Source organism: Halichoerus grypus, chromosome 10 (genome assembly GCF_964656455.1).
Source record: "Halichoerus grypus chromosome 10, mHalGry1.hap1.1, whole genome shotgun sequence".
Lineage (NCBI taxonomy): Eukaryota > Metazoa > Chordata > Mammalia > Carnivora > Phocidae > Halichoerus > Halichoerus grypus.
This window is the reverse complement of record NC_135721.1, coordinates 1,072,169-1,096,753: the sequence shown is the minus strand read 5'-3', so window position 1 is coordinate 1,096,753 and position 24,585 is coordinate 1,072,169. Positions and strand designations below refer to the sequence as shown.

General features: G+C 57.0%; 1 protein-coding gene across 18 annotated transcripts in view; it reads left to right on the top strand.

Moving 5' to 3' along the window:
* Positions 1-24,585, top strand: part of MYT1L (myelin transcription factor 1 like) — a 427,780-nt gene that overhangs the window by 378,502 nt on the left and 24,693 nt on the right. For all 18 annotated transcript variants that reach the window (XM_078055898.1, XM_078055892.1, XM_078055900.1 and 15 more), the window contains 3 exons: positions 14,506-14,568; positions 19,027-19,110; positions 20,711-20,932. In XM_078055898.1, the coding sequence (XP_077912024.1) occupies positions 14,506-14,568; positions 19,027-19,110; positions 20,711-20,932 (369 nt within the window). The remainder of the gene's footprint in view (positions 1-14,505; positions 14,569-19,026; positions 19,111-20,710; positions 20,933-24,585) is intronic.

Genomic DNA, 24,585 nt, shown 5'->3' with positions numbered 1-24,585 from the left:
ACCTAGTTAGACTAAACTAGTTAGCCTGGACTAGGTAGCCTGGACTACTTAGCCTGGGCAAGTTAGCCAGAACCTAGTTAGACTAAACTAGTTAGCCTGGACTAGGTAGCCTGGGCTAGTTAGCCAGAACCTAATTAGACTAAACTAGTTAGCCTGAACTAGTTACTTGCCTTTTTATGACACTGGTCTTTTTATCTCTACAACTGGGAAAATATCCATCTTCTCCATCTTAGGGGAGGATGACGTTAGAGGAGTTAGCGTGTAAGAACCTGACGCCCAGGGAATCGCGCAGACTGATGTGATCAGACCAGAGAGAGAGAAGGGACGGCGCCAGGTGCTGTTGGCCACTCACCGCCCCTTGCCTGTGGGAGCTGAATGTGTTCCCCTCGTGCCTGAGAGTTGGGCTCCTCTTGGAGCACGTAGTCCTGTCCGTCGCACACACCCACGCATGCACACACGTACGCGCACACACAGCCCCGCATGGGGAATGTGCTAAAGCAACACCGTTGGCTAGGGAGAGGGCTGGATGCAGTGCCAGTGCTCGTGACGCCCAGCATGCTGCCTTTGCCAACAGGCTGGGCCATCTTCCCTGGACCCTGCCTTTAGGATGACATGGGCGGGGCAGTTCCACGTGGGCCCACGCCCGAGGGCTCACACACACCACCAGGGTCCATGCTTTGTCTTCAGTAGCGCGTACCAAAGGGACGCTGGCAGCACATGATTCTGATCTACGTGTTAGGACACTGAAGTGCCGACTGAGCTTTGCGTCAGTGGGACTCAGACTCTCCCGGGTGGACCCAGGGTGGCTGCAGGGTGGCCTCTCGAGGCCTCGGGAGCCATGGTTCAGAAAGCTCTGAGGATGGTGTGCGTGTCCGGACAGCTTCCGGGTCTGGTTGTGCACTGTCGTCCCTCGTGGGAGACCATTCACAGGGCCTCCCCTGCTGGAAGGCCAGGCCTGCCCTGCCCTCCCCCACCCTCCGGGCCCTGCTGCTCGGAATTTTCCTGCACAGTATGGAACCTGCAGCATCAGGGGGATGATGGTTGCCATGGCAACTCACTCCTCATCCTGAGCCCCTCCCGGAGTCAGGGCTGCGTGCTCCGGGGGGGCGCTGGGAGTGAGGAACGTCCTCCCTGCCCTGCGGGAGCCCCCGAAGAGCCCCCCCACCACGGACAGTGACACTTGGCCTGTGTTTCGGGCCCACGGATGGGCCCCCAGAGACCTTCCCGCACAACAGCTAATGAGACAGGAAGATTGAAATGGCTGCCAGCCCCTTGACCCCTCAGGGATTTCCCAATTATAAAAGTTTTCCTCTTTTATTTCTTCCTCTTTTCCTTTCCTTCCTTTCCTTCCTTTCCGGGAAAATCTTTCCTATTCCTCTTTATAGCTTAAATAACAAAAATCATTTTCAAAAGTGATTCTTTTCCTAAGAAACGCCTTTTCAGTGTAGGCGAATGAAGTTTCCATGAAACTTGCATGAAAACTCACTCTGGAACAACCATATTTTAAAACGATTTTCTTAGAACTCAGATCCGAAATCGCTTTCCGAAACACAGGCAGAGACGGTACCCGCAGACCCGCGGCGTGATTTGCCAGGAGCCCTTTGCGCAGGCGCATCTCTTCGCCGTAGGGCTTCCGTGGGCGGGAGCTGCGTGGACAGTGAGGGGCGCGTGTGCGCGGGAGCTGCGTGGACAGTGAGGGGCGCGTGTGCGCGGGAGCTGCGTGGACAGTGAGGGGCGCGTGTGCGCGGGAGCTGCGTGGACAGTGAGGGGCGCGTGTGCGCGGGAGCTGCGTGGACAGTGAGGGGCGCGAGTGCGCGGGAGCTGCGTGGACAGTGAGGGGCGCGAGTGCGCGGGAGCTGCGTGGACAGTGAGGGGCGCGTGTGCGCGGGAGCTGCGTGGACAGTGAGGGGCGCGTGTGCGCGGGAGCTGCGTGGACAGTGAGGGGCGCGTGTGCGCGGGAGCTGCGTGGACAGTGAGGGGCGCGTGTGCGCGGGAGCTGCGTGGACAGTGAGGGGCGCGAGTGCGCGGGAGCTGCGTGGACAGTGAGGGGCGCGTGTGCGCGGGAGCTGCGTGGACAGTGAGGGGCGCGTGTGCGCGGGAGCTGCGTGGACAGTGAGGGGCGCGTGTGCGCGGGAGCTGCGTGGACAGTGAGGGGCGCGTGTGCGCGGGAGCTGCGTGGACAGTGAGGGGCGCGTGTGCGCGGGAGCTGCGTGGACAGTGAGGGGCGCGAGTGCGCGGGAGCTGCGTGGACAGTGAGGGGCGTGTGTGCGCGGGAGCTGCGTGGACAGTGAGGGGCTTGTGTGCGCGGGAGCTGCGTGGACAGTGAGGGGCTTGTGTGCGCGGGAGCTGCGTGGACAGTGAGGGGCACGAGTGCGCGGGAGCTGCGTGGACAGTGAGGGGCGTGTGTGCGCGGGAGCTGCGTGGACAGTGAGGGGCGTGTGTGCGCGCGGCCCGTGAGCGCACCTGCTCGCATCGCCAAGCGCGTGTACCCGCGGACTGCGCGGACCCCACAGGGTCCAGGAGGGCCGCGCGCAGCCCGAGGCCCGCCCTCCGCGACAGCAGCGATGCCGCCAGGACCACGGCTGTCACCCGTCATTGCCTCACTTCCCTCCCGTTCTTCCTTTGAGCCTCCGGCTTCCTCTCCGCGGGCAGATGGCGACACGCTCGAGGACAGGACGCTTGTCCCGACGTGGTGGCCGGGAGTCAGCAGGGCCTGACTCGCTCGGACCAACCTCCAGGGACGAGGGAAACCACGCGCGTCCGTTTGGGGGCCCAGCTCACCGCGCGCCCGCACGCGGGGGCCTTGTGTGTATGGCCGACCGGGGTCAGTGCGGGGCCTGCCTTCCTACCAGAGCCTGCGCTCTGCTCGAGAGCCCCCGCCCCGTCCAGCGACTGCGCCTGGGTGGGGTGAGGACGCTCCTTCGCCTGCTCTCGAGGGGAGCCTGCTCTGAACAGTCCCGCCCCACCCGCGCCTTCGGACCCGCCGCCACCTGCTGCCGAATGCCTGTGCGCTGCCCTCTCGCCCTGGCTTTTCCCTTTCTCTCCTCCCCACCGGCCCCCCACGGGGACCGCAGGATGCTCCTCCCACAAGTGCTGCCTTCCCCTCTGCACCTGCTGCTGGTTCCCTCAGGCCGCAGTTCAACCCTGGTCTCCAGCTGATGGCCGCCATCGAGCCCCTTTGCTGCTTCCTGCTCTGGGCACCAGACAAGTGTCCCTGAGCCTGTTTGGTCTGTGACACGGCGCTGATGGGGCAGAAGCCACACAGGATGCTTGTGAAGAGTACGTGTGTCAATGGCCACCTTAGGGGCCCACGGCGATTATTGGCCTTTACTGAGTGATTGCTGAGGGCCCAGGCTTCGGGGAGGGGCTGTCCTCAGCCACCCTCCCTGTGGAGCCCCAGGGCACGCACTCTGCCCTCTGGGATTTAAATGGGTGCAGGGCGGTCACCCATTCCTCCACGAGACGGGGACAGGTCAGCGGTCGGATCTCTGTGACCTGGGCCATCTTAAAGCCCGAACTGTATGGCTTTAGCTCTTACCCCTACTGGGGAGCTGAGTGCCGGTGGGCACGGCTGTCTGATGCCGTGGGTTTCGAGGCTGGGGTAGGCGAGGCATGTGCCCCAGGCAAGCGCGGGCCAGCTCACAGCACTGAGCCTCTCCCACCGCTGTCCTGGCCCCTCTGCCTCCACATCAGACTTCCTGCGAGGGTGGGGCTGTGCACACCTCCCCTTCCGGGCAGAGGCCCCTTCAGCACCCAGCCTGCGCCCTACACCCAGACACGCAGCAGCCCCGCGGCTCAGCCCACTGACACCCCCTCAGGGTCCTCAGTCCGGCCTCCCCTGAGAGCTGCTGGGGGGCAGCACCCCGGGGCCAGCAGAGCCCCCGCTACCTGGGACAGGGCTCCCGTGTAACCCTAGCTGCAGACAGCCTGCTGAGAGCGAGAAGGACGTTCAGGACAGGCCGCACTCGGTGCCACACGCCTGAGCTGTACGGCATCTGCACCAGCTCTGTGGGCCTCGGGGCCTCGTCTGCTGACCAGAAGACCAAACAGCACAACCACCACTCCAGGCAGAAGGGACGAAACCATACACCTGCGCATCCGTCTGCGGCACCGGACACTGAGCCCGGCACAGGGAGCAGCCCAGGGCTGGCTGTGTCACCGCTCGGGCCCCGCCCGCCCTCCCGGAGCCCGCGTCTGGATGAGTGAGTGATACATAACCCGGGAAGGCACCCGGGGCTCCAGGCGCTGAGCTAGAGGTCAGGCTGGGGCAGAGCAGGCCTGAGAGGAAGGTTCTGGGAGGAGGTCAGAGGGACGGCGCTCAGCCAAGCGTGGTGCTCAGCTCAAGTGCGGGTCGGGAAGGCTGGCCATGCCTGCTTAGAGAGGAGACCCCTCGTGGGGGTGGAAGGCTGGTGTGAGAACGTGGGGACCCTGAGGCAGGGCTTTCCAGGCGGCCCCGGGCCTGTCTGTCCTGCTGGGAGCATGTCCGCTCACCTGCGGAGACGTGGGTGCCGCAGAGAGGAAGAGATGGCCGGTCTCCCCGAGGGAGGGACACCGGCTGCCCGCTTGGGCTGCCTCAGGCTGTGGACAGAGCCCTGGCCCTCAGTCCTGGGAGCCCTTCGGGGTGGTTACTCGCAGGTGCCAGCCCAACCTGTCCTAGGGACCCCCACGCTTCCAGGGGTCTCCCACCTTGTTCTTGAGCGCAGGTGTTGGGGCAGGACCCTCCAGGAACGTGGCATGATGAGAAAGCCCTTCCTGAAAGTGGTCCTGGGCCCTTAGGGACGTTTGGGGCAAGTGTCCCTCCTCCTTTCCCATCGTGAGGGCGGCAACTCTGGTTCCTGCCGTCTTCTCTTCTCCAAGCTAAAATCTCCGAATGCTTTGTTAACTTTTTACTCAAGTGACATGGTTCAGGTCCTCTTGCCCTTGGCCACTGCGGAATGTACTGGAGATTCACTGCTTCTGTCCCTGTAGGAGTCAGGGCACAGGACCAGCTCTCGGCGGGCAGAGCTTTGCTGCAGCCCACGTCCCATCGTGGGAGGAGGTCTGCCCCACGAGCGCCAGCGTCTCAGGGTGGCCACGTGTCCCTCCCATCATCCGCGTCCATGTGGCTTACCACAGTTTGCTTCTCACCTTGTTTCCGCAGCACTTCTTTCTCTCTTCGTTCCGTCTCTAACTTTCTCTTTCAACAAAGTACGATGGGAGATGCCCCAAACTTCAGGGCAGGGGCCGGGTGTGGGCAGCATCCTTTGCTCACAGCCTCCAAGGTGTCCCCTGCGCAGACCCATCCTCACTTCCCCCAGGTCCCTGATCTTCAGTTAAGCCTTCCAACAAGGAGTGAGAGTCTCTGGAGGAAACGGTCTCTGGTTTTCTAAGAGGTCAAGGGGTTGGGCCAAGGGCAGGCTCCATCATTGTGGGGTCTCCACCACAGGACATGTGTGGCCAGGCCGCTGGCTCTCAGCCCCGCCTCCGGGCCCCCAGCACCTCCAGAGCTACAGGGTCTTCTGTGCACGTCTGCACGGCTCCTCGGCCCCTTCCTGCTGTCCTCCGCTCCCGCCTGCCTTGCTCTCTCCTTCTGGACTTGGCGTCCCCGTCTTGAGCACTTGCTGGTTCTCGTCTTGTCCTCAGTGGAATGTATGTGCCCTTCAGATTCTGGAACCAGCACCCGGGGTCAACTCTTACAGCTGCAGGGTGTGGGCCCTGAGCCCCTTGGCTCTCTGGTCGGCCCCTCGTGATCAGAGGGAAACCACACGGTCAGTGGACAGTGTGACTCTTAGAAACCACTCTGGCTGTGTCCTTGGTACAGAAGTCTAGAGAAATTTCATTTCCCTTTCCTGTTCTCCCCTTCACTCTGCCCATTTTATGAGACACAAAGGGTCCTTGCAGATCAGTAACTAAAGATCTCGAGCAGATGAACAAGCGAGCTCTGTCTTCAAGCACAGAGGAGCCCGGCGTCAGGGGCACGCCCCACTGCAGCTTCGTAGGGCAGGAGCTACTGATAACGGGGGACATTACAACGAGTCTAGCTGAGTGCAGCAGCACCAGGACACAAGACAGGGCTGTGCTCATCTGGGCTCGGCGGCTCTTTGTATAAATTTAAACAATAGACTCCACCTGTTTGGATCTGTCTCTTTGCCTGTAAAAAAAAAAAAAAAAAAGATATTTGATCAATCTATTTCTAAAAATTTTTGCTAAACTAAGAGTCTCTGAAATCACTTCTATATGTGACCAAAAAAAAAAAAAAAAACCAAGGAGAAAAGGCAAAGCCCACAGGAAGAAGGCTAGAATGCCATTCTTTTAAGAGAGAGATGACAGAGCAGAAAATAAACTAAAACATAGCTTACAACCAGGCAGTTACAAACGAGAGGATGGGGCAGGAGACAGGGTTTGGGGGACTGGAAGGGAGGGACACAGAGCCCCAAATGTGAGAGATGACAGAGAACCCCAGGATCACACAGATCGTGACAGAGCGAACGACTGTCTCGTCTCTCCCGATTAGAACGGAAAACGCTTTCTCTGAGACAAAAGAGAGATTCAAAAAATAAAAGACCCACAAACATGACAAACCGAGGAGAAACAGGATGAACAGAAATAGGAAGAACCTTAGCAGTAGGAACAGGGTCTCCGCTGAAAGGGAAACTGTGTGGCCCCAGAGCCGCTCCCTCCCTCCGTCGCCAAGACCTGCCTCTCCTAATGCTCACTCATGTCTGTGAGCCCTAGGAAACTGAGCTGCTTGTAAATCATGTAAACCTCCTTCGTTTAACTTCAAAGCAGTTTCAAACCGTCTGTGAACAGAAAAATGCACCTGATGTCCCCCAGTCACTGTGGCTTTTACAGCCCGAGCCAGCAGCCACGTGGACACCACGGCACGCTCCCACACAAATCCGTGTCTGGCCCAGCAGGCCACTCTGGGCCTGCGTGTCCTCAGACGGGAAGGAGCCACGTCCATGCTGGCCTGTGTGCCCTTCGGAGCGGGCTGTGGGCGGGGGCACGCACCTGCAGGTTAGCCAAGAGAGGGTCCTCGTGGTCACGCTAGGTCATCCGTCTGTCTCAGGTGCAGTCCACCTGGTTCATGATGCTGAGAAAATTGGCGTGGCCGAGCCGGCAGCCTCCGCAGGGCACCCCCTCCCCGACCCCGGGCCACCCCGATCAGGGACCCTCAGCAGGGGGCATGACCAGTGGGATACGGGCACCCGGGCCCCCCGTCCGTAGAGAAAGCATCACGAGCACAGTCGGGTGCACATTCTTGCACATCTCAGTCCCCCCCCGCCCGTGGCCAGAAAGCATCCCCTGCCACAGCACGCACACACACGTGTCCTTACAAACCCGCTCGCCCTACACACCAATGACTCTGGCTGCCTGGGGGCTCAGTGCGACCGGCAAAGGTGAGTGCCTCCTCGTGGGCCCCGCGCGAGGTCTCTGCATGCCCCGGGGTGACGCCCGCCCGCCTCCCCAGGGCGCGCGCGGACGCCGCGCAGGACAGGACGTTAGGATGCTGGTTTCTGTTGCCTTCGCTCAGCCACACCAGTCACCTTCTGTGTGTTTTTTTTTGCATGGGTCCTCCGAGTCCAATTCCAATTCTGACTCCGGCCGCCCCAGTCTCTTGTTTAGCCGCTCCACTGCTGCTGGACGTGCATGTGCTCCGGCAGCAGGTTCCCATGGACACGCCCCGTTAAGTGACTGGGACGTCAAGATGTGCTAGGTACGTTCGGCCGCACTGCACAGGAGCCTACTCCTGGATGCACCTGGGACCTCTCAGCGGGCAGCGGTGCGGTGTGGCGGCGAGGGCCCCCGTTAGGCTCCCCTCCGCGGACAAGGAGGCAGCATGACCGATGACCTAAGCTTAAGATGTGTAGCCTGCATGTTTGGAAACGATGAAACGTTGCATGCCGCATGAACAGCACAGCGGCCGCGGCTCCCCCGCACCTCGGCTCCAAGTCCCCGGATGACGGGCGGGGGGCGTCCAGGCTCCGCCTCAGCTCTGCATGGGGCCCTGTGGCCGGCGCCCGCACACTCCCAGGGAATCCCGGGGCCCAGTCGGGGAAGCGCAGAGGGGACACAGCACATGTTAGGATGGAGGTGACCCGAGGCTGACGGCAGGTGCGTGAGCCCCTAAGTCAGAACGCAGACCTGCTAGACAGATCCCGTTTGTCCGTGGGCTGTGCATGAGGGAGCCATCCCCGTGGACTTCGCAGCGTGCCGCGTGAGCTCTGGGCCTCACGGCGCTGATGCACCCCCTGAGCCACCCCGACACCCACCTGCTCCTCCCACAGCCTGCAGGGCCCCGGACCCAGGACTCTGAGTGAGCCGCAGGATCACGCCCGGCCTTCTTAGTGCAATGAAGCCTGACCCATCCAGAAATGCGATCTGAGTCAGCAAAATGAGGGTTTTTTTTTTTTTTTTAACCACGTTAAGAGTACCTTTAAAACTTTTTTTTCATTTATGGGTTTGTTTTGTGTGTAATTTAAAAAGAAAGGTGCTGGGAACCAAAAGAGAAGATGTTTTTTGCTTCCACGTTCCATACATCACACAGCAAGTCTTCCACCTAAATTCTCCTGATAGCACTGTGTCCACTGTCCACTTTGAAACGTGTAGGGTTTCATAAGGAGTGTCCTACACATCCCACGTGAAAGCCCTCGCCCGACCCCCGAGGAGAGAGGATAAGACAAACTCTAGGTGTCAGGGGACAAAGCAAGAAGCAAATCCAAAAATGCTCCCGGCAGAACTGCTCCCCCCGCAGAACTGCTCCCCCCAGAACTGCTCCCGGCAGAACTGCTCCCCCCGCAGAACTGCTCCCCGCAGTGGGCGGCGCCCCAGCCAGCCCCCTGGGGGCGAGCGGTGGCGGTGCAGCTGGGAGACCCCAGGGGCCCCCGAAGGGGCCAGGGCTCCACTCCCCAGCTCAGAGTGTCCGCCCCATGGCTGTGTCACCAGCTATTTCTGGAGGGAGGCTGGGCTGGGGGACGCTTGGAAAATACTACGTGCCCGCATGGGGACCTCTGTGTCCAGCTGCAGAAAGCTCAAAATATGCATACTTAATACTGAATTTCCAAAAAAAAAAGAGAAAATTATTGAATGCCTTACAAGTTAAGAAGCAATCTGCAAGATTTTATCTTTCCTTGAGTTTCAGGTAATATATCTAAGAAATTGTGCAGAAGTAATGTATAGTGCTTTTAAGTGACCTGGTTTCGTGCCATTTGGGGAGGAAATTGCAGAGGTATGGCATAAGAATCAGTATCTGTCATTTTTCAGTTAGAAATATCTTTATTTTGCACTCCTCTGAATTTCTTTATTATTTCCCATTTATATGACAAAAAATCAAAATAAAGAAATATATTTTCAGAACCATATCTCTTAAGACAAAAAAAAGTGTTTTTTGAATTGAACTTTTTATATAAATGAAACAAAGACATATATGTGGCCTGAATCATTCCAATTTACAAATACATTTTACTACTAGAGACAATGCCTAATTTTACATTTTCATGTTTCTTTTAAAATTGAGGGCCATAAAAAATTATTTTTTTATATATATTCTGTGTTTTACTTACTAAGTTCGCTTGATAGAGTTGCCATGGAAGAAATGAGCAAGAAAGGTTGTAAAGGGCCTTCCCGTGAAATTCTCCCAAGAACTCGAGTATGTCACTCTGACGTTTGGTATGATCATTCCGGATCTTCAGTGAGTCCTCTTCTGTATATTTTTAGCTCTTCTACTCAAATCAGGGCATGTCTGCGAGTCAATCTTCTAGGGCAGTTTGACGAGGTAGGTCAACTACACAGAGAGTGAGGATGCAGTTCAAACACGCCCACAGTGTTTTCAGCCTCTATCAGATTTTTTCAAATAAGTAATTGACTCTTATCAAGATAAGAGATCATGAGCCTCCAAATATTTTTTTCCTGTAAGTTGATTTTGGGGGAGACAAGCTCGGTCTCCCCCAGCAGGCCTGCCAGCTCAGACTGAGCCAGACGTGAATGCCATGAGTCCTGGGCTGGTGCACTCAGGGTGGATTGCCTCTTGGTCTTCAGGACAAGGTCATTCCCCAGGTAGTAGACAGTGAGAGGCTGGCCCAAAGGAGCCTGGGGCTTAGCCACCTGGTATCCAACAAGGACACCTCGGCAGTGCATCCGGGTCCCCCGGAACAAATGCTTGTGTGCGTGGAATCTGCCTTGGACTTTTTCCGAGGTGCTCATGACGTATCACTAACAGGACTGATGCAACACGGTTGACCGGTCTCAGCTCATGATGTGTAGTAACAGGCACTTTAGTGTGGACATCTGTTCAACTGGGAGAAAGTGTCCTGTTTTAGATGTCTTTCTTAATATAACTATTTATTAAATCCTCATATTTATTTTCAAAAGAGGGGGGCATGATAGCACATGGAGGAAGCACTTTAAAGATATTCTTATCAATAATTAATTGATGATACAACTTGTCAGTGGATTTAGTGATTTCCATTTTGCCCACCCTGTCTCAGGACAGGGGTTTTGTAAATGGGAGAAAACAACACGGTAGTAGGTTGTATGTCTTGCTGAGGGACAAAGCAGGGACAGGCAAGAAGCAGGGTGGTCTATTGTCACATTTTTGAGATGTGCGCCAATGCAAAATCACATGGTTTTCATGATTATGTATTTTATGTATAGACATTAAGTTATGTTTTGATATTAGGGGATATATCTCATGACCTCATGATATACCTCATGTGGGTGTGATCAGTGACAGTTCCTATATAGGTCCAAGCAGAACGTGTCCTTGGGTGGGGAGTAGTTGAGAGAAGCCATGAGCACACAGGGCGTTCTGGGAGGTTTGGGCTCACAGGTCTCTTTGTTGTCTTAGATCCACAAAAGCAACACAAACCCAGTTCACTCCTACTTGAGAAGGACTAGTTCCATGAAATCAGAAATCCAGAAGTTTTGTGAATGGTCCTGATATTTTTTTTTTTTTCAGATTTTGCTTGGATTCTGCAAAACTTAAACACTTTAAAACATTTTATCATGATTTTTCCCATTGCCATTCTTAAATGTCTTTTTAAGACCAATATTTCCAGCCAGATGATAACATGCACTACCCCAAATTATTTCCTCTTGGTGTTACTTAAACCCAAGACAAATGCAAGATCATGGATAAGGCACAAACGTTTTTTGTCTTGAAGACATCCATGAGGCAGCAAGTCTAGCTCTAAGATCATTTGTTCATCATGTGCGTTCTCAGAGTATTTCCACCAAGAGTACCTTTGGAGGGGAAGAGAAGCGATATTTGAGGCAAGTGTTTTATGTCACAGAACTTTGCATCTCTAACCACGGGAACTTAAAATAGCCTTGGTGCTCTTGTCCCTGATAACTGCCAGGAAGCGCGGAGGGCGGTGAGGGTCTGGTGTGCTTCCCCGCGGCTGCCGAGGACTTGGGCGCGGAGAACCTGTGCCTGCCTTATGGGGAGTTTCCATGGAAACCCAGTCAATCTCTTCTGCCATTTCAAAACCCAAGCTGTGCAGCACATGGGACTGTCTGATTTTATCCACGGGGGATTTTGATTACCCACATGGGCCTCCCTTCACGGAAAAGATGTGCTTGCTCTTAGATGGGGAGATGCAAATCGAATTTTTGTAAATCGATTTTACACCACCCCATTATCAAGGGTCCTGGAGCTGGCTCCATCTGAGAAGCAAAGACCCCTTTTGTTAGGTGAATAATCACTCCTTCATTCACCGACTTCAGAAAATTGTATTTTTGAGGGTTGAGATTTCTTAAAGCTAGGAAATCTGTATGTAAATCTAAGAATTTAAAAAAGCCTTAAAGTCTTGAACAGCAACAGAAAAATGACTACGTAGAGCTGATAGAAGAAAGAAACCGCTCTGGGCTGCCTTATGTGGTCCAGAAGCACCACCTAAAGATGAAAGAGCCGAATTACCAGCCCTGACAAAACCGGGAGCGGCTGGGCTGTGTCAGGGGAAGGCAACAAAGAAAGGCCGTGGGCCCCTCTGAGCAGGCATCCCAAGCCCCGGCCCTGGGCTGCAGCGGCAGCGCTGGGCTTGCGCAGTCGAAGGGGGTGAAGGCAGGAGAGCCTCCCCGGGAAGGAGCTCAGGGCAGGCCCGGGAGCAGCTGTGCAGGGGTGTGGCCGGCGAGGAGCAGACTCAGGTCACGCAGCCTGCGGGCTGCAGGCCTGGGACTCCGCCCCATCTGCCTGACTTGAAGCCTTGACAAGAAGAGCAAACCTTTTAAGAAAGCAAGAACTCTTTCTGGAAATGTTTTTTCTTTCCCAACACAGTGGAAGCTCTGAAAATGGGCCAGATCAATATTTTGTTTGTTGTTTGCATGGTGATAGAGGACATTTTAAACGCCTCTTTTTTTTTTTTATTGCCTTTGTAAATGGCTTAAACACACAAAATCTACTCTGAAAATCTTTCTCTCTTTTTTTTTATAATTAGTCAAATCTGATTTTCATTTGCATTAGTTTGGTTATAATGCCTCACTTTAAATCTGAACAGAATATGTCAACCTCCTACAGCCCTCACCAAAAAAAGGCATATTGAAAAATTTCTACTCGTGTTAAAATGAATAAATTTTAAATAAATTTGCACTGAGTGCTTAAATTAGGAAGAGTTTGGGGATTTTTTTTTTTTTTCCTAAAGCAAAAAGCAAGGCCAAGTGTATATTATTGGCTAGTGGGAAACATTTCTGTTTCTTGATACATTTTCCAAACAGAAAGTTGCATGAAGATGAGCTTCTCTTAGACGGAACGATCCTCATTGCTCTCAGATCGTCCTCCCTCTGCGAGCGCTCTGGGCAGGGGCTCTACCCGCATGAGGTGCCCTGTGGGAAGTCGGCCAGCGAGGTCGAGTCACCCCCCTTATTATTTAGAAAGTAATTACTTAGCAATTGGCAGAGGAGTCTTGTGATCAAACTTTAATTGTACATAACCAGCTGTTACTTTAAAATCAGGTCAACAATCCGATTTGGGGTTGTTGCTGTTCTTGATACATAGATTCCACTTTAAACGCCCCGTTGTTCTGCCTCAAATGCCTGTTTTAAAAATCCCGGTTCCAAGTGCGCACACCAGTGATGTTCGCCTCCCCGCTTGCCTCTGTGCCCTTGCAGTGGGCTGTAAACTGAACTAACCTTCAGTATGATGCGGCAGACACCAAGCTCCGTACCTCGAGAGCGAGAGCTCTGGTCCCTTTCTGAGGACTGAAGGAGGTGTAGACAGTGTCCGAATACCGAACACTGTCTACGCACGCGAGTGTCGGCACGGGACGCCCCCAGTCCCATCCCTGTGCAATGCCGAGGGACCCGTAGGGCGCAGGGGAGCGAGCGTTCCCTGGCCCCGGCTCAGCATCCAGTTTCCACCGGGACTCTCCGAGTGCAAAGCAAACTGAAACTCCTCAGAAGCAGTAGACATTTATTAACTATGCGAAACGTATGATTTTTGTCCTTGCCAGGAACTCGGAGGCTCCCTGCGTGGGGGCGGGGACACAGGACACGATCCAGGTGTTTCTGCTGCGTGCAGCGCTGCTTACTAAGTCCCTTCATCCTTGGTGGGGTTTGTGTTTTTTTGTTTTTTGTTTTTTGTTGTTGTTGTTTTTTAAATATACAAAGTTTATGGAAAAAAGAACTTTTCCTTAATTTTTACATTCCTGGTGGGTACAAGGAAACTAAAATAGCATGAACTGAAATGTCTCTGTAGTGCCACCTGATTGTTCTTGAGACGGCTCATTTAGGAAGCTGTATGAAGGGCATTAATTATAAAACTCTTTTTAAAGCACATTCTGTCCCATTCGGGCAATGGCAGTGTGGTAGTTAAGAGCCCAGGGGACGTGGCCTCGCTCGGCTCAAACAGGTGTAGTGCGGGTACCGAGAAGTACTCGCCATACCTGGTTGATCGAGACACCTGGCCTCCACTCGGGTCAGCTAAAAAGGCTTCAAGGCAACTCAAACTTACCTGATTGCCCAGCGAATCCCAGCGCTCCGCTCCAGGCCGCTGCCGTCACGGGCTCGGGGCAGCCAGTCAGCCGCCTTGCCGAGAGTCCGTTTCACGGGAGCCCGTTATAACGCTGGTGTTCCCAGTGTAGACCAAGAGCAGTCTCTCAGGCCTCTGTGCACACCCCTCCACGTACGAATCTTGCTTCGCACGTGGCTGCTGAAGCTGAGTCCCACTGAAAGCAAAGTAACAAGAAGGGAGGGTGACATGAACTATTTGGAGGGAACAGACTCTGGAGTAAATAGCATCAGGACCAGGATGCTCCAGGGCTTGTTGCCCCCGAGGCAGGTACTGACGTCCGTGGTCCTTCTGGAAAGTGCCGTTGTGCTTGGAAGGAGGAAGGTAGCCAAGGTTGGTATCTGGTGGTGTGGTTAGTGAACAGGTCCCTGTTCCCAGCCAGGAAGCTTCCGGCTCCATTTGTCTCTTTCAAGTAGGGAGGTGAAGCATTCAGGAGTTTGCTTTCTGGATATAGAAGGGAGTTAATTGTTCAGGGGATTTTCTTTCTCTCAAGTCAATTGCCCGTTCTGCATTTTTAATTGTAGGTGCCCCACCCCTGGCTGTGATGGCTCTGGGCACATCACCGGGAACTACGCTTCTCACCGGAGGTAAGCAAGGCGCCTGTTCTCTTCCGCCCTCGCCCCTTACCCCCGGGCATCGGCCGGCTCCGCGCACGCTCAGTTTGGCCCACAGCTACATACGGTCTACAGACTTGGACCGCAGAGCAGCGCCATCCTCGGGGTCCTTCCTTGGACAGCAAGCGCACCCCCCCGGCACGCACCGGGCTCACCTGCAAGAACGTTTCTCAGCTCAGCCAGCAGCAGCCTTTGCAAATCGGAAGAGTGCCGGGAAAACACCCATCGCAGGCATGTTATAAGGTCCCTGGGACAGTCACTGAGAGGCAAGCGTTCCAGCACCACTGGGAGCTGGCCTCTTAAACAGGAAGATGTGAGCCGCCGGCTGTCCAGCCATTCTAAGCGAGGAGCAGAGCTGAAGACACGGAGACGCGCTCTACAGGACTCATCGCAGGCCCTGGGGCTCCCGAGGAGAAGGGAGTGTCTGAAACGCAGCAGAGAGATCCTGTCATGTATGCCAGGCCATACGTCAGAAGTGAGTTGAAAGAAGCTTTGGATACGTTGTCTTCACAAAAGTGGATCCAGACCTGTGGCCAGGTGCCCCAGTTTCATGTCCTGTTCCGTTAGCGGCAACGAGCCAGGGCCAAGGTAAAGACAAGGACGTTCATGAAGGAGGACCCATCCAACAATGGAAAACAGTGCTGCACCCAGAAAATATGGACACTAAGTTATACGATGCTGTCGCCTTGTCAGTCTGAATTTCAGATGATAAAGTGGACGTTCCTAAAGTCGATGAGCATTTGCGCTTCAAATGTATCTCCCACAAGAAGAATAAAGAAGAGGAGGGGAAGAGAGAGAGAAGGAGAGAGGGAGAGGGAGAGAGAGGGGGAGAGAGAGAGAGGGAGGGAGGCGGGGAGAGGAGAGGCCCCTCAGAGAGAGTGTTGGTCGTGGGCTGCCCACCAGAGGGAGGGTGTTTGCCAGCCGACCCCACTGAGTGGATCAGTGGATGGTGTGGAGCGTGTGGCCACCCGTGTGGCCCGGTCGCCGTGGTCAGAGCAGGGGGCGCTCACTGGCTGCTAGCACGGTTTGGAGGAGGGACACAGCTCCACGGCGGGTTGCTTCCTCACGGGGATCCTCCTGGGAGCCTCGCACTTCCGTGCTCACATTGCAAGCAGGTTTCGGCAGCTCCGGGCTGGGGCACGCACAGACTCGGAGTGCCCACGGGGAGAACTGAATCGTGGGGTCACGGGAGGATTCTTCACGCCCCTCCTCTCCGCCAGGGCTGTCCACCTGGGTGCTGCCGACACTCGGGGTTGGACGGTGCTTTGCTGTGGGGCGTTGAGCAGCCCCGGGCTCTGCCCAGCAGACCCAGCGGCACCATCTCCACCACTCGTGGCCCAAGAAGGTTCCAGCCGTCACCAAGTGCTCACGGGACCACCCCAGAGACGGGAGCAGCCTTGTGGCGCTGAGCCCGCTGACCGGGCCGGGCGGAGCCCGCCGCTGTGTGCGATGCGGAGATGGAGTGTGACCACCTGCAGTTACCTGCCAGAGCAACATCGCTGCCTTAGAGTAAATTCAATTCAACTAAAAACTCCAATTAAGTATAAAAACTCAAGCCCATTCTATGCTACCCTTTATTTTAATTTACCTTGAAAAGAAATGTCTGAGTGCCCACGTGGCCAGAACTTCCAGCGTCAAAACGTGAACAGTTGCTGGTCCCCTCGTGTCTGACCACGGCACGGGCCACGGCCCTTGTCCACAGCGACAACAAGGATCCTCTCTTGAGCCGGCCCTTCCCCCACTGCCCAGCGTGGTCCCGCCACGCGGGCTCCCGAGGGCCTGTCACCCCTCTGACGTGTCATCACTCACACAGGGCGAGAGACCCCAAGGCCAGGAGGTGTCCCCCGGCGTGAAGCCACGTCTGTGCTTCCCAAGAGCCCGCGTGTGCCTCGGACGCCCGGGACCGCCTCACAGGCTCAGAGAGCCGCCACACACGGAGGGCTCCGGGATGTGCCCTCATGACAAAGACGGTGTTTGCTGAGCACCTGCTCCAGGCCACGGGCGTTACTGAACACTTGGCCTCTCTAGTCTCGCGGTGCTGAGACTGCTATCTTCGCCCTGATCTCATGGAGGAAGCCACACAGCAACCGCATCGCCTCCAGTCAAGGCCCGACTCCCCGGGGCACGTCCACGTGCCGGGCGCCCCAAGCCGTGGCTGCCTGACGCCGACAGGTCGCCGGGGCCTGAGTCGGCAGCGAAAGGAAGGGACCAGGGGCTCTCTGGGTGGGGCCGGGGTCCCAGGCACAGCAAGGACACTCCTCGGGCCTGCTCAGCGCGGCCGTCGATCCCCACACGGGCGCACATCTCTTCAGCCAGAGAGTCAGGGACGCAGCGCCTCTCTGTCCACCACGGCGAGCCCCCCACACGGCGTTCCCTAAGTGCCCGCCTAGACGCCGCCCGCGCACCCCACCCCGACCCACAGAGGGCAGGGGTTCTGAAAGTGTCGGCGGTGTTTCCAAAATCCATGAGATCTCAGATCCAGACTCAGACACGCCGCGAGCCCCCGTGTCAGGGACGTGGAACCGTGGGACATCTACGCAGGAGACGTCATCATGTAGAGTACAACACAAGTGTCACCTGCGATTCCCGGATCCGAAAGCGTGGCTCAGAGGTGACGGGCTCATCCAGGAGGAGATCGGAGCCGGGAATGAAAGCGGTGGCGGCCGGCACAGCACGGGTGCTCAGCAGGTCTCCCCGCCCAGCCAGCAGGGGCCGAGGGCACACAGAGTCTCCGCTGCACGAACGGCCTGGACGAAGGTGAACGAGCACACAGCTCAGCGCTCGTGGCTTTAGTCGCACGTGCTACATCAGTGGAAGGCGTCAAGCACGGTGCACGTGACGCAAGGGACAGGGCTCCGCGGGCTCCCGGGCCTGGTGGTCAGCAGGGCCCCTGCACCCAGGAAGACGTCTGGGACGACGTGCCTGCGAGCGGGCGGACGGAGCGGGGGCGGGGGCAGCGGGGACAGAACTGGTGGCAGGGCCGGGCCCTGGGAGCCTCATGCGCACATGGAGGAATTTGGCGGTGAGCCCCTGGAAGGTCTTAAACAGAGTGCCTGAGTGCAGCGCCCATGAGTGCCGGCCTGGTCTAACGCAGCGTCTCGGAGGGAGAAGGTGGCCGATTTCGAAGACACTTAGGACACACTGGGCCCGTGGCTGCAGCGAGGAAGGCAGGGCGGGGCACAAGGAGCGTGAGCACGGCCAGGGCCCCGGGGCAGGCAGGACACGGACCCGCAGATGCCGAGGCGGCACCAGGCTCCGGAGGAGCGTCCCCGGGGCTGCAGGTGGTCCCCTGCCCTGGGCCAGGAGCGCCCGCCAGCTTCAGGTCACGGTGACCTGGGCAAGAGCACTTTTCCAGGCAGAGATGAGAAGCCAGACCACGGTGAGGGCAGCTGCTGAGCAGTCCGAGGTGGGGCAAGAGGCCCCCACTTCCCTAGGTTTTACCTCAAAATGGAGTCGGGGGGGTATGAAGGTAGCTGGAGAGAGAGAATGCAGGCATACCTGGTCTTTCCCGCGCCCCTGCTGAAGGAGACAGGCGTGGGGGGGGGTAGGAACGCGTGCCGTTGGAGACAGGAGGGGCCGGCTTGGGGCCCGAAGCCCCAGCCCAGAGCCCAGGCCCCCCGCACCCCCCCGACTGCGGGTGCTGCTTCTCACCGCAGAGGAGCCCGGCAGCCTCACAACGAAGGAAAAAGGCGGAGGACACGGGCTGCCGTGCTGGGGAACAGGCCTCCCGTGGATGGAGCCGCACCTCCACCTGAGAACCCGCATGCTCGGGAGGGAGCTGGGACTGACCCCGGAAGGACGCACCGCAAGCCCAGGCCCAGCGGGAACGGCGGCCGAGCCCCGCCTGCACCACTGCTGCGTGTCTACCCTGGAGTCCGAGGCCACGTGTCCTGGGCGTCTCAGTAAAAGGCCTAGTTCCTGGCTCTTCAGTTCTTTGCAAGGAATCCCCTTTATTCTATATATTCTTGTGTACAGTCTCACGTAATAGCCTGTTGTCAGGCTGTGTATACGCCCATCCATACGTGAGTACACTTCTGTTCCAGCTGGGAATGTTCCTATGGGTAAATGTGAGCTTCTCCTTCCAAAATTTGACAATCCCTCCGTACCTTCTGCCGACACACTGAAGTCTACCACGTCCCCCCCGAGGGCAGGGCTGGGGCAAACGGGTCACCCAGAGAGACGCAGGGAGTGCGTGTTCTCTTGCTCCACGTGGCCCCTCCTCTGCGCCTGGCCGCCCATCCTCTTTCAGCCGGGCACCCCAGCCTGTCCCCACGCAGAGGGGCTGCCCCCAGAACGGCCCTCCTCCCGAGTTTGTGCTCATGGGGAGAAGCTCCGGCTTCCGCAGAAAGCGGGGTCCGAGCAGCCGGTGCGGGAAGGAAGCCAGCCGCGCCGGCGGAGCGGACGTCTCCTGAAGCCCTGTCCCTTCTCTAGTCTTTCAGGTTGCCCGAGAGCAAAGAAGAGCGGCATCAGGATAGCACAGAGCAAGGAAGACAAAGAAGACCAGGAGCCCATCAGGTACACGTGCAGCCTGGGCAGGGAGTGGGCGGGCTTCCGGCGGGATCAGCGGGGAGGAGGGGACGGCAGTCACCCCAAGGTCAGATCCGGAATCCGCACCCAGAGCCCCCTTGCCGGCCGCCGAATGCACCATCGAAATAGCAGGTGGTGTAGCCAGGGACTCTCCACACATCTGACGCTCTGAGTAACGGGACCCCGGACGCTTCCCTCTAGCCCTGGGGGGCGGACCCTGACGCTTCCTTGTAGCCCTGGGGGTTGGACCCCGACGCTTCCCTGTAGCCCTGGGGGGGCGGACCCCGACGCTTCCCTCTAGCCCTGGGGAGCGGACCCCGACGCTTCCCTCTAGCCCTGGGGAGCGGACCCCGACGCTTCCCTCTAGCCCTGGGGGTTGGACCCTGGACGCTTCCCTTTAGCTCAGGGTGGGAAAAGCAGTTCGCTGACTGGGAGAGGCAGATCCACGAATGTCTACGAAGGCATCAGCTCCAACACTGAAAGCCAACATTGGCCAACATTCCGGCTTTTGAGAATCGTATAGCTGCTGTGTGCCTTGCTCTCAGGCAGGCCGTGAGAGCCGTGGGTGCCTGGGGCTTCCAGCACACGGGCAAGCCCCTCAGCCCGGCCGTCCACCCAGCCGTTTGCCCCAAACTGATGCCCAGAACCCAGGTCCCAAAAATCCCTAAGATAAACCTGGCACTGTCTTCCTGAAATGTTGATCTCAGTGTCTTTGGAGAAAAATGTTTGATTAAAACAAAATAAAAATTAATTAAAATAAAAAGTATTAAAATAAACCTTAACAAAGTAAATGGGTACTATAAATTTTGTAGTATGTAAACTTTGCCATTAAAAAGAAAATGCAAAACCCACCAGTTTGGGGCTTATGAGGGGCCCCGACTGAATCACACCCACCTTCTTTGAGGTAACCGTAAGCGGTTGGGGTTGTGTGTCCTTGGTCCCTCCGCGGCGAGAGGTTTCAGAAGCAGGGATTAGCCCACCATTGACCTTTAGCTCCCGCCAACGATTTTCCCCTTTTATTCCCCCAAATGTACCGATGGTGTACCATGTACCAGCGCTATCCAGGAGACTTTATTAAATACTATCTCCCCTGCTTCAAATCCTCTCTGGCTGGAGGTGTTTGATGGCCTGTGGAGAACACGGCCAAGCCAACAAATGTTTTCTAGCTCTAGAGAAAACCACGGGTTTATAAAATCATAAAAAATAATCCTGCAATTTCTCCTTGACTTTGCATTCTCCTACCATAAAAACTGATTCTGTCCAAAAGTGGTGTGTTTTAAACAGCCGCCTGCACCTCACTTGCTACAAGGACAGATTCTTTTTCCCGTGCTGCTGTGCCACATTGTTCACCGAGAGCAGACATCCTGCCCCAAGCAGCCCCCTCCGTCGGCAGCGGGCCAGGCATTCCCACGACAGAAGGTCCCTCGGTTCGCCGCTAGGTGGTACTTTCAGAGATTTTCCCCTGTCTTTGTCTTTGCTGGAGTAGAGTGTGATGGTTTTTCTTCGAGCCAGGTTATTTTGACCTTGCTGGAGAGTCCACCAGGTATATGGCGCCAAGACCCCAGAGTGTGTCTCTTCTGCCCCCCAGATGTCCCGTTCCCGGGTGTGATGGCCAGGGCCACATAACCGGGAAGTACGCCTCCCATCGAAGCGCGTCGGGGTGCCCCCTGGCCGCCAAGAGACAGAAGGACGGGTACCTCAATGGCTCGCAGTTCTCCTGGAAGTCGGTCAAGACGGAGGGCATGTCGTGTCCCACGCCGGGCTGTGACGGGTCGGGGCACGTCAGCGGCAGCTTCCTCACACACCGGAGGTGAGTGGCCCCCTGTCCTGGCACCAGGCCCGGGCAGCCCCGCCAGGAGTGTCCGTCACGGCCTAACTCGACACCCCCATTTAGAAAGAGAAGGTGAACGCTGCTTCCAAACTCATGACCTTCCCCAGCGAAGAGAGGAAAACCCTTGAGTGTGTTTAAGAAGCAAATCTCATTCCTATCCTGGGTCAGGACAGAGGCTTTCACAGGTCTTGGATCAGGATCCACAGAGAGAAACGGGCTGGAATTCTGCACACATACGAGTATCTGTAGGTTTAATCCTTTGGGCTAAAGATGGCGGGCAGGCCGCACGCAGGGAAGGAGGATGGTGTTCGGCACAGGGGCCTCATGCTGCATGCCTGGCCCAAAACGCATCAGGACGTTTCCAGAAGAGCCAATCACCCCATTGACTTTTACTCGCTTACTTTTAGAAGAAATATATGCAGTTCGATTATCTTAGCAGAAGAGGCCTGTCCGTTGAATCAAAGGGCGCTCGGTGGGTCCCCATGGATGGGTTAGGGTGGGCGGTGTAGACAAATCACAGAGGCCAATGGAGTCGGTTAACCGGGCGGGTGTCCCCAGCTTCTTGGAAACCAGGCTGGAAAGAGAAAGGCAGTAAAGCCAGGTCCAGCACAGAACGAACCGACGTCAGTTTGCAAACCGGGAGTCACGGGAGGTTCAGGAGTACGGAATGAGCCTTGAAATGTTCCTCAAGAGGAAGGTTGATTTTTAATTGTTAAATTCCTGCTCAGGTAGAGAACTCAGATGGGATCAGGGAGCCTAAAGCGGAAACATGAATGCCTTTCCCTGACCTAATCTCTCAGCAATGGCTCAAGGCCCTGGTGTCCCCCGCGGACAGAGGGGCCCACGCAGCCCCACGCGGGCTCACGACTCCGGGCATGCACAGCGACCTTTCCGTCTCTGTGCTCGCATGGACCTCACCGCTCGTACTGGGACAGCCCCGGTCCTGCTCTCCAGACACTGACCCCAAGCCCCGGGGTTTGCCGCCTGCCCCCAGGGCCAGGAAGGCTCCCTCTTTGGCCCAGGCCCCTGCCGAAGCCACAAGGTCCCCAGACGTGACCCATGACACCTGCCCCGCACGAGGGCCACCAGCTCTGCTGGACGAGCTGAGGCTCTGGTCTCAGCCCCACACTGCTGCCTGCACAGGGCCTGGGAGGGGGCATTGCAGGGCGGTCAGAGGGCGTTCACGTCAGGGCTCCTGCCGTGGGTGGTGGAGCTACACAGACCGGAAGGCTTCTCTGACTATAAAGCTGGATCAGAATGCTGTGAACGGCCACCTCGATGTGCCTGTAGGCAAGGGCTCTGAGCCCACAGGTGTTGGGTGATGGAGCCCCATCTTTTGTAGGGTCTGACTGTGCGTGAAGAAAAACAGGCCAGGGGGCACGTGGGGAAAGGGGATGAACAGCACTGTGAGCAGAGCCGACAGCATTTTGCTTCCATTGTGGTAAAAAACACATCTTCCCACCTTAACTATTTTGGGGTGCACAGCTCAGTGACATTGAGGTCACTCACGATGTCGTGCAGCATCCCCACCATCCATCTCCAGAATTTTGCCATCTTCTCAAACTGATGCCCTGTCCCTGTAAACCCTCACCCCACCCCGCCCCTCCAGCGCCTGGTGCCCACCATCCACTTTCTGCTTCTACCGTCGGAGTCCTCCAGGGACCCCCGATGAGTGGGATCATGCAGTTTGTCCTTCTGCGTCTGGCTCACCTCACTGAGCAGTGTCCCCCATATGTGGCAGGTGTCCGAATGTCCCTCCTTATAAGGCTGAACCACATCCTATCGTTTTCATTTATGCTGTTGGGCAGGCAAACCGTGATTCCCGGACGGTGTGAGAACAGTCGTCCCGGCGAGAACCCGGCCAGGGGCGCAGACATTGTCTCCTGGAAGCTGTGGCCCCGCCGTGGGGAGCGACGGGCCGTGGGCCTCCCAAACCTTAAGGCCTCGGTTAGGAGGGGCCCTGGGAAGACCCCGCTGATGTGCTGAGACGCAGGGTTCCTCCTCTTCCCCCTGTGCTGTGAAAACAGCAGGTTTAGAATCAGAACAAAGACTTCACGGATGCAGAAATGTCCCGTTCATCCCCTTTCCCCCAAACTGTGGCGGCTCCTCGGGCGGTAAAGGGTGGTGTTTAACGGGGCCAGGATGTAAACAGCAGACGAAGCAGGACCATAGGCCTGGGGCTTTGGGGCCACGGAGCCGCTGCCCCCAGTTTCCTCATCAGGGAGGTCACGGCTGCGGGGGCCGCGGGGGCCGCGGGGGCCGTGGGGACAAGGACAGTCGGAGCCATGGAGCTCTGCGCGCCCACCGTCCCCACGTGCTGTGAAACCGTTTCATTTATTTTGTTCCTTCGAGGCTGGGGGCCACGCTCTCGGGGCTCCAGTCTGTCCTGAGCAGGGCCGCTGTACAGCACATGGACAGTGTCTTATTTTATCTTTAGGATTGCCTGAGTCTTCCTAAAAAAGCAGTGTTTAAGATGAAAAACAAGTCGTTCAAAACCAGATATTTTCTCATATGAATCAGACAAATTTCTATTGGGATGTGTCTCTAACATTCGGATAATAAGGAAAGTAGAGCTCCTTGCTTTCTGATTATTTGGCACATTTTTATAGCTCATGCCCTCCAGGCCCGAGGGATGCTTGTCGAGTCTTCGGGAACGACCAAGTCTCCCCGCCGGGGCTGCTCCCCATCCTCACTTCGAAGGCCAGCCGTGAGCAGAACGAGCGTGGTCCCCCAAAGTAGCAGCAGTGGGCCGTCCAGTGGCCACACGCGCCTCCCGGGGGCTGGGCAGAGGGTTCCAGAAAACCCAGTTGGGGACCGCGAGGCAAGGAGACCCAGTGACCTAAACCGGCCTGGGTGAAGCCAGAGGGCAGAGGGCGGGTGTTGGAGGGGCAAGCGGGGATGCGGCTGGAGGTCGAAGAGACGCGGGGTGGGGGGCCGGTATCCCCCAAAGGCTCGGGTGGGGGCACAGCCTCAGGAAGAGAGAAAGGGCCTGTTGTCAAAAAGGGAAAAGCCGGGGACAGAAAGACACTGAAGAGCCGGGCGGACGGGCGGGCAGAGCTCAGGGGAGGTCAGAGCCTGGGCCGGGGGTCAGGGCAGGTGGGCCCGAGGAGAAGCTGCTGCGGAGAGGGGTCAGTGGGCAGCGGGCGGGCAGGGGGAGGGCCCTCAGGACCCAGTGACCATCCAGCAGCTGCCTGGGGGACAGCCAGCGGCACGTGAGAAAGCTAAGCAGGCGGCATCCTGGCGCAGCCCTGGGGAAACATCGGGGCACTGGGTCACGAGGGCCACTGAAAGTGGGTGTGGGGGGGCGGGGACGGGCAGGAGCTGGGAGGGGCTGGCTGACGGGGCGCCCCACGGCCCAGCCTGCCCCTGCCAGTCCCTCGACCTGGCTGCGTCTCTGGGACCGTCCCCCCCTCCCAGCCCGCGGCTGAACGCCATTCCCTCCTCGTCTTTGCACCTCTCACCTCCCTCTCTACCTCCCCCTCTGCCCCAAAAAGGCCTCCTCATCCTCCAGCATGTGTGGGGCTCCCCGTGTGCCCAGCAGCGTTGCAAGCACCTTCCTGTGTTAACCCTCGGAGTCTTCGTGGGAGCCCAGAGGCATAGGCACCATCGTCTGCCCGGTTAAAGACTAGAAC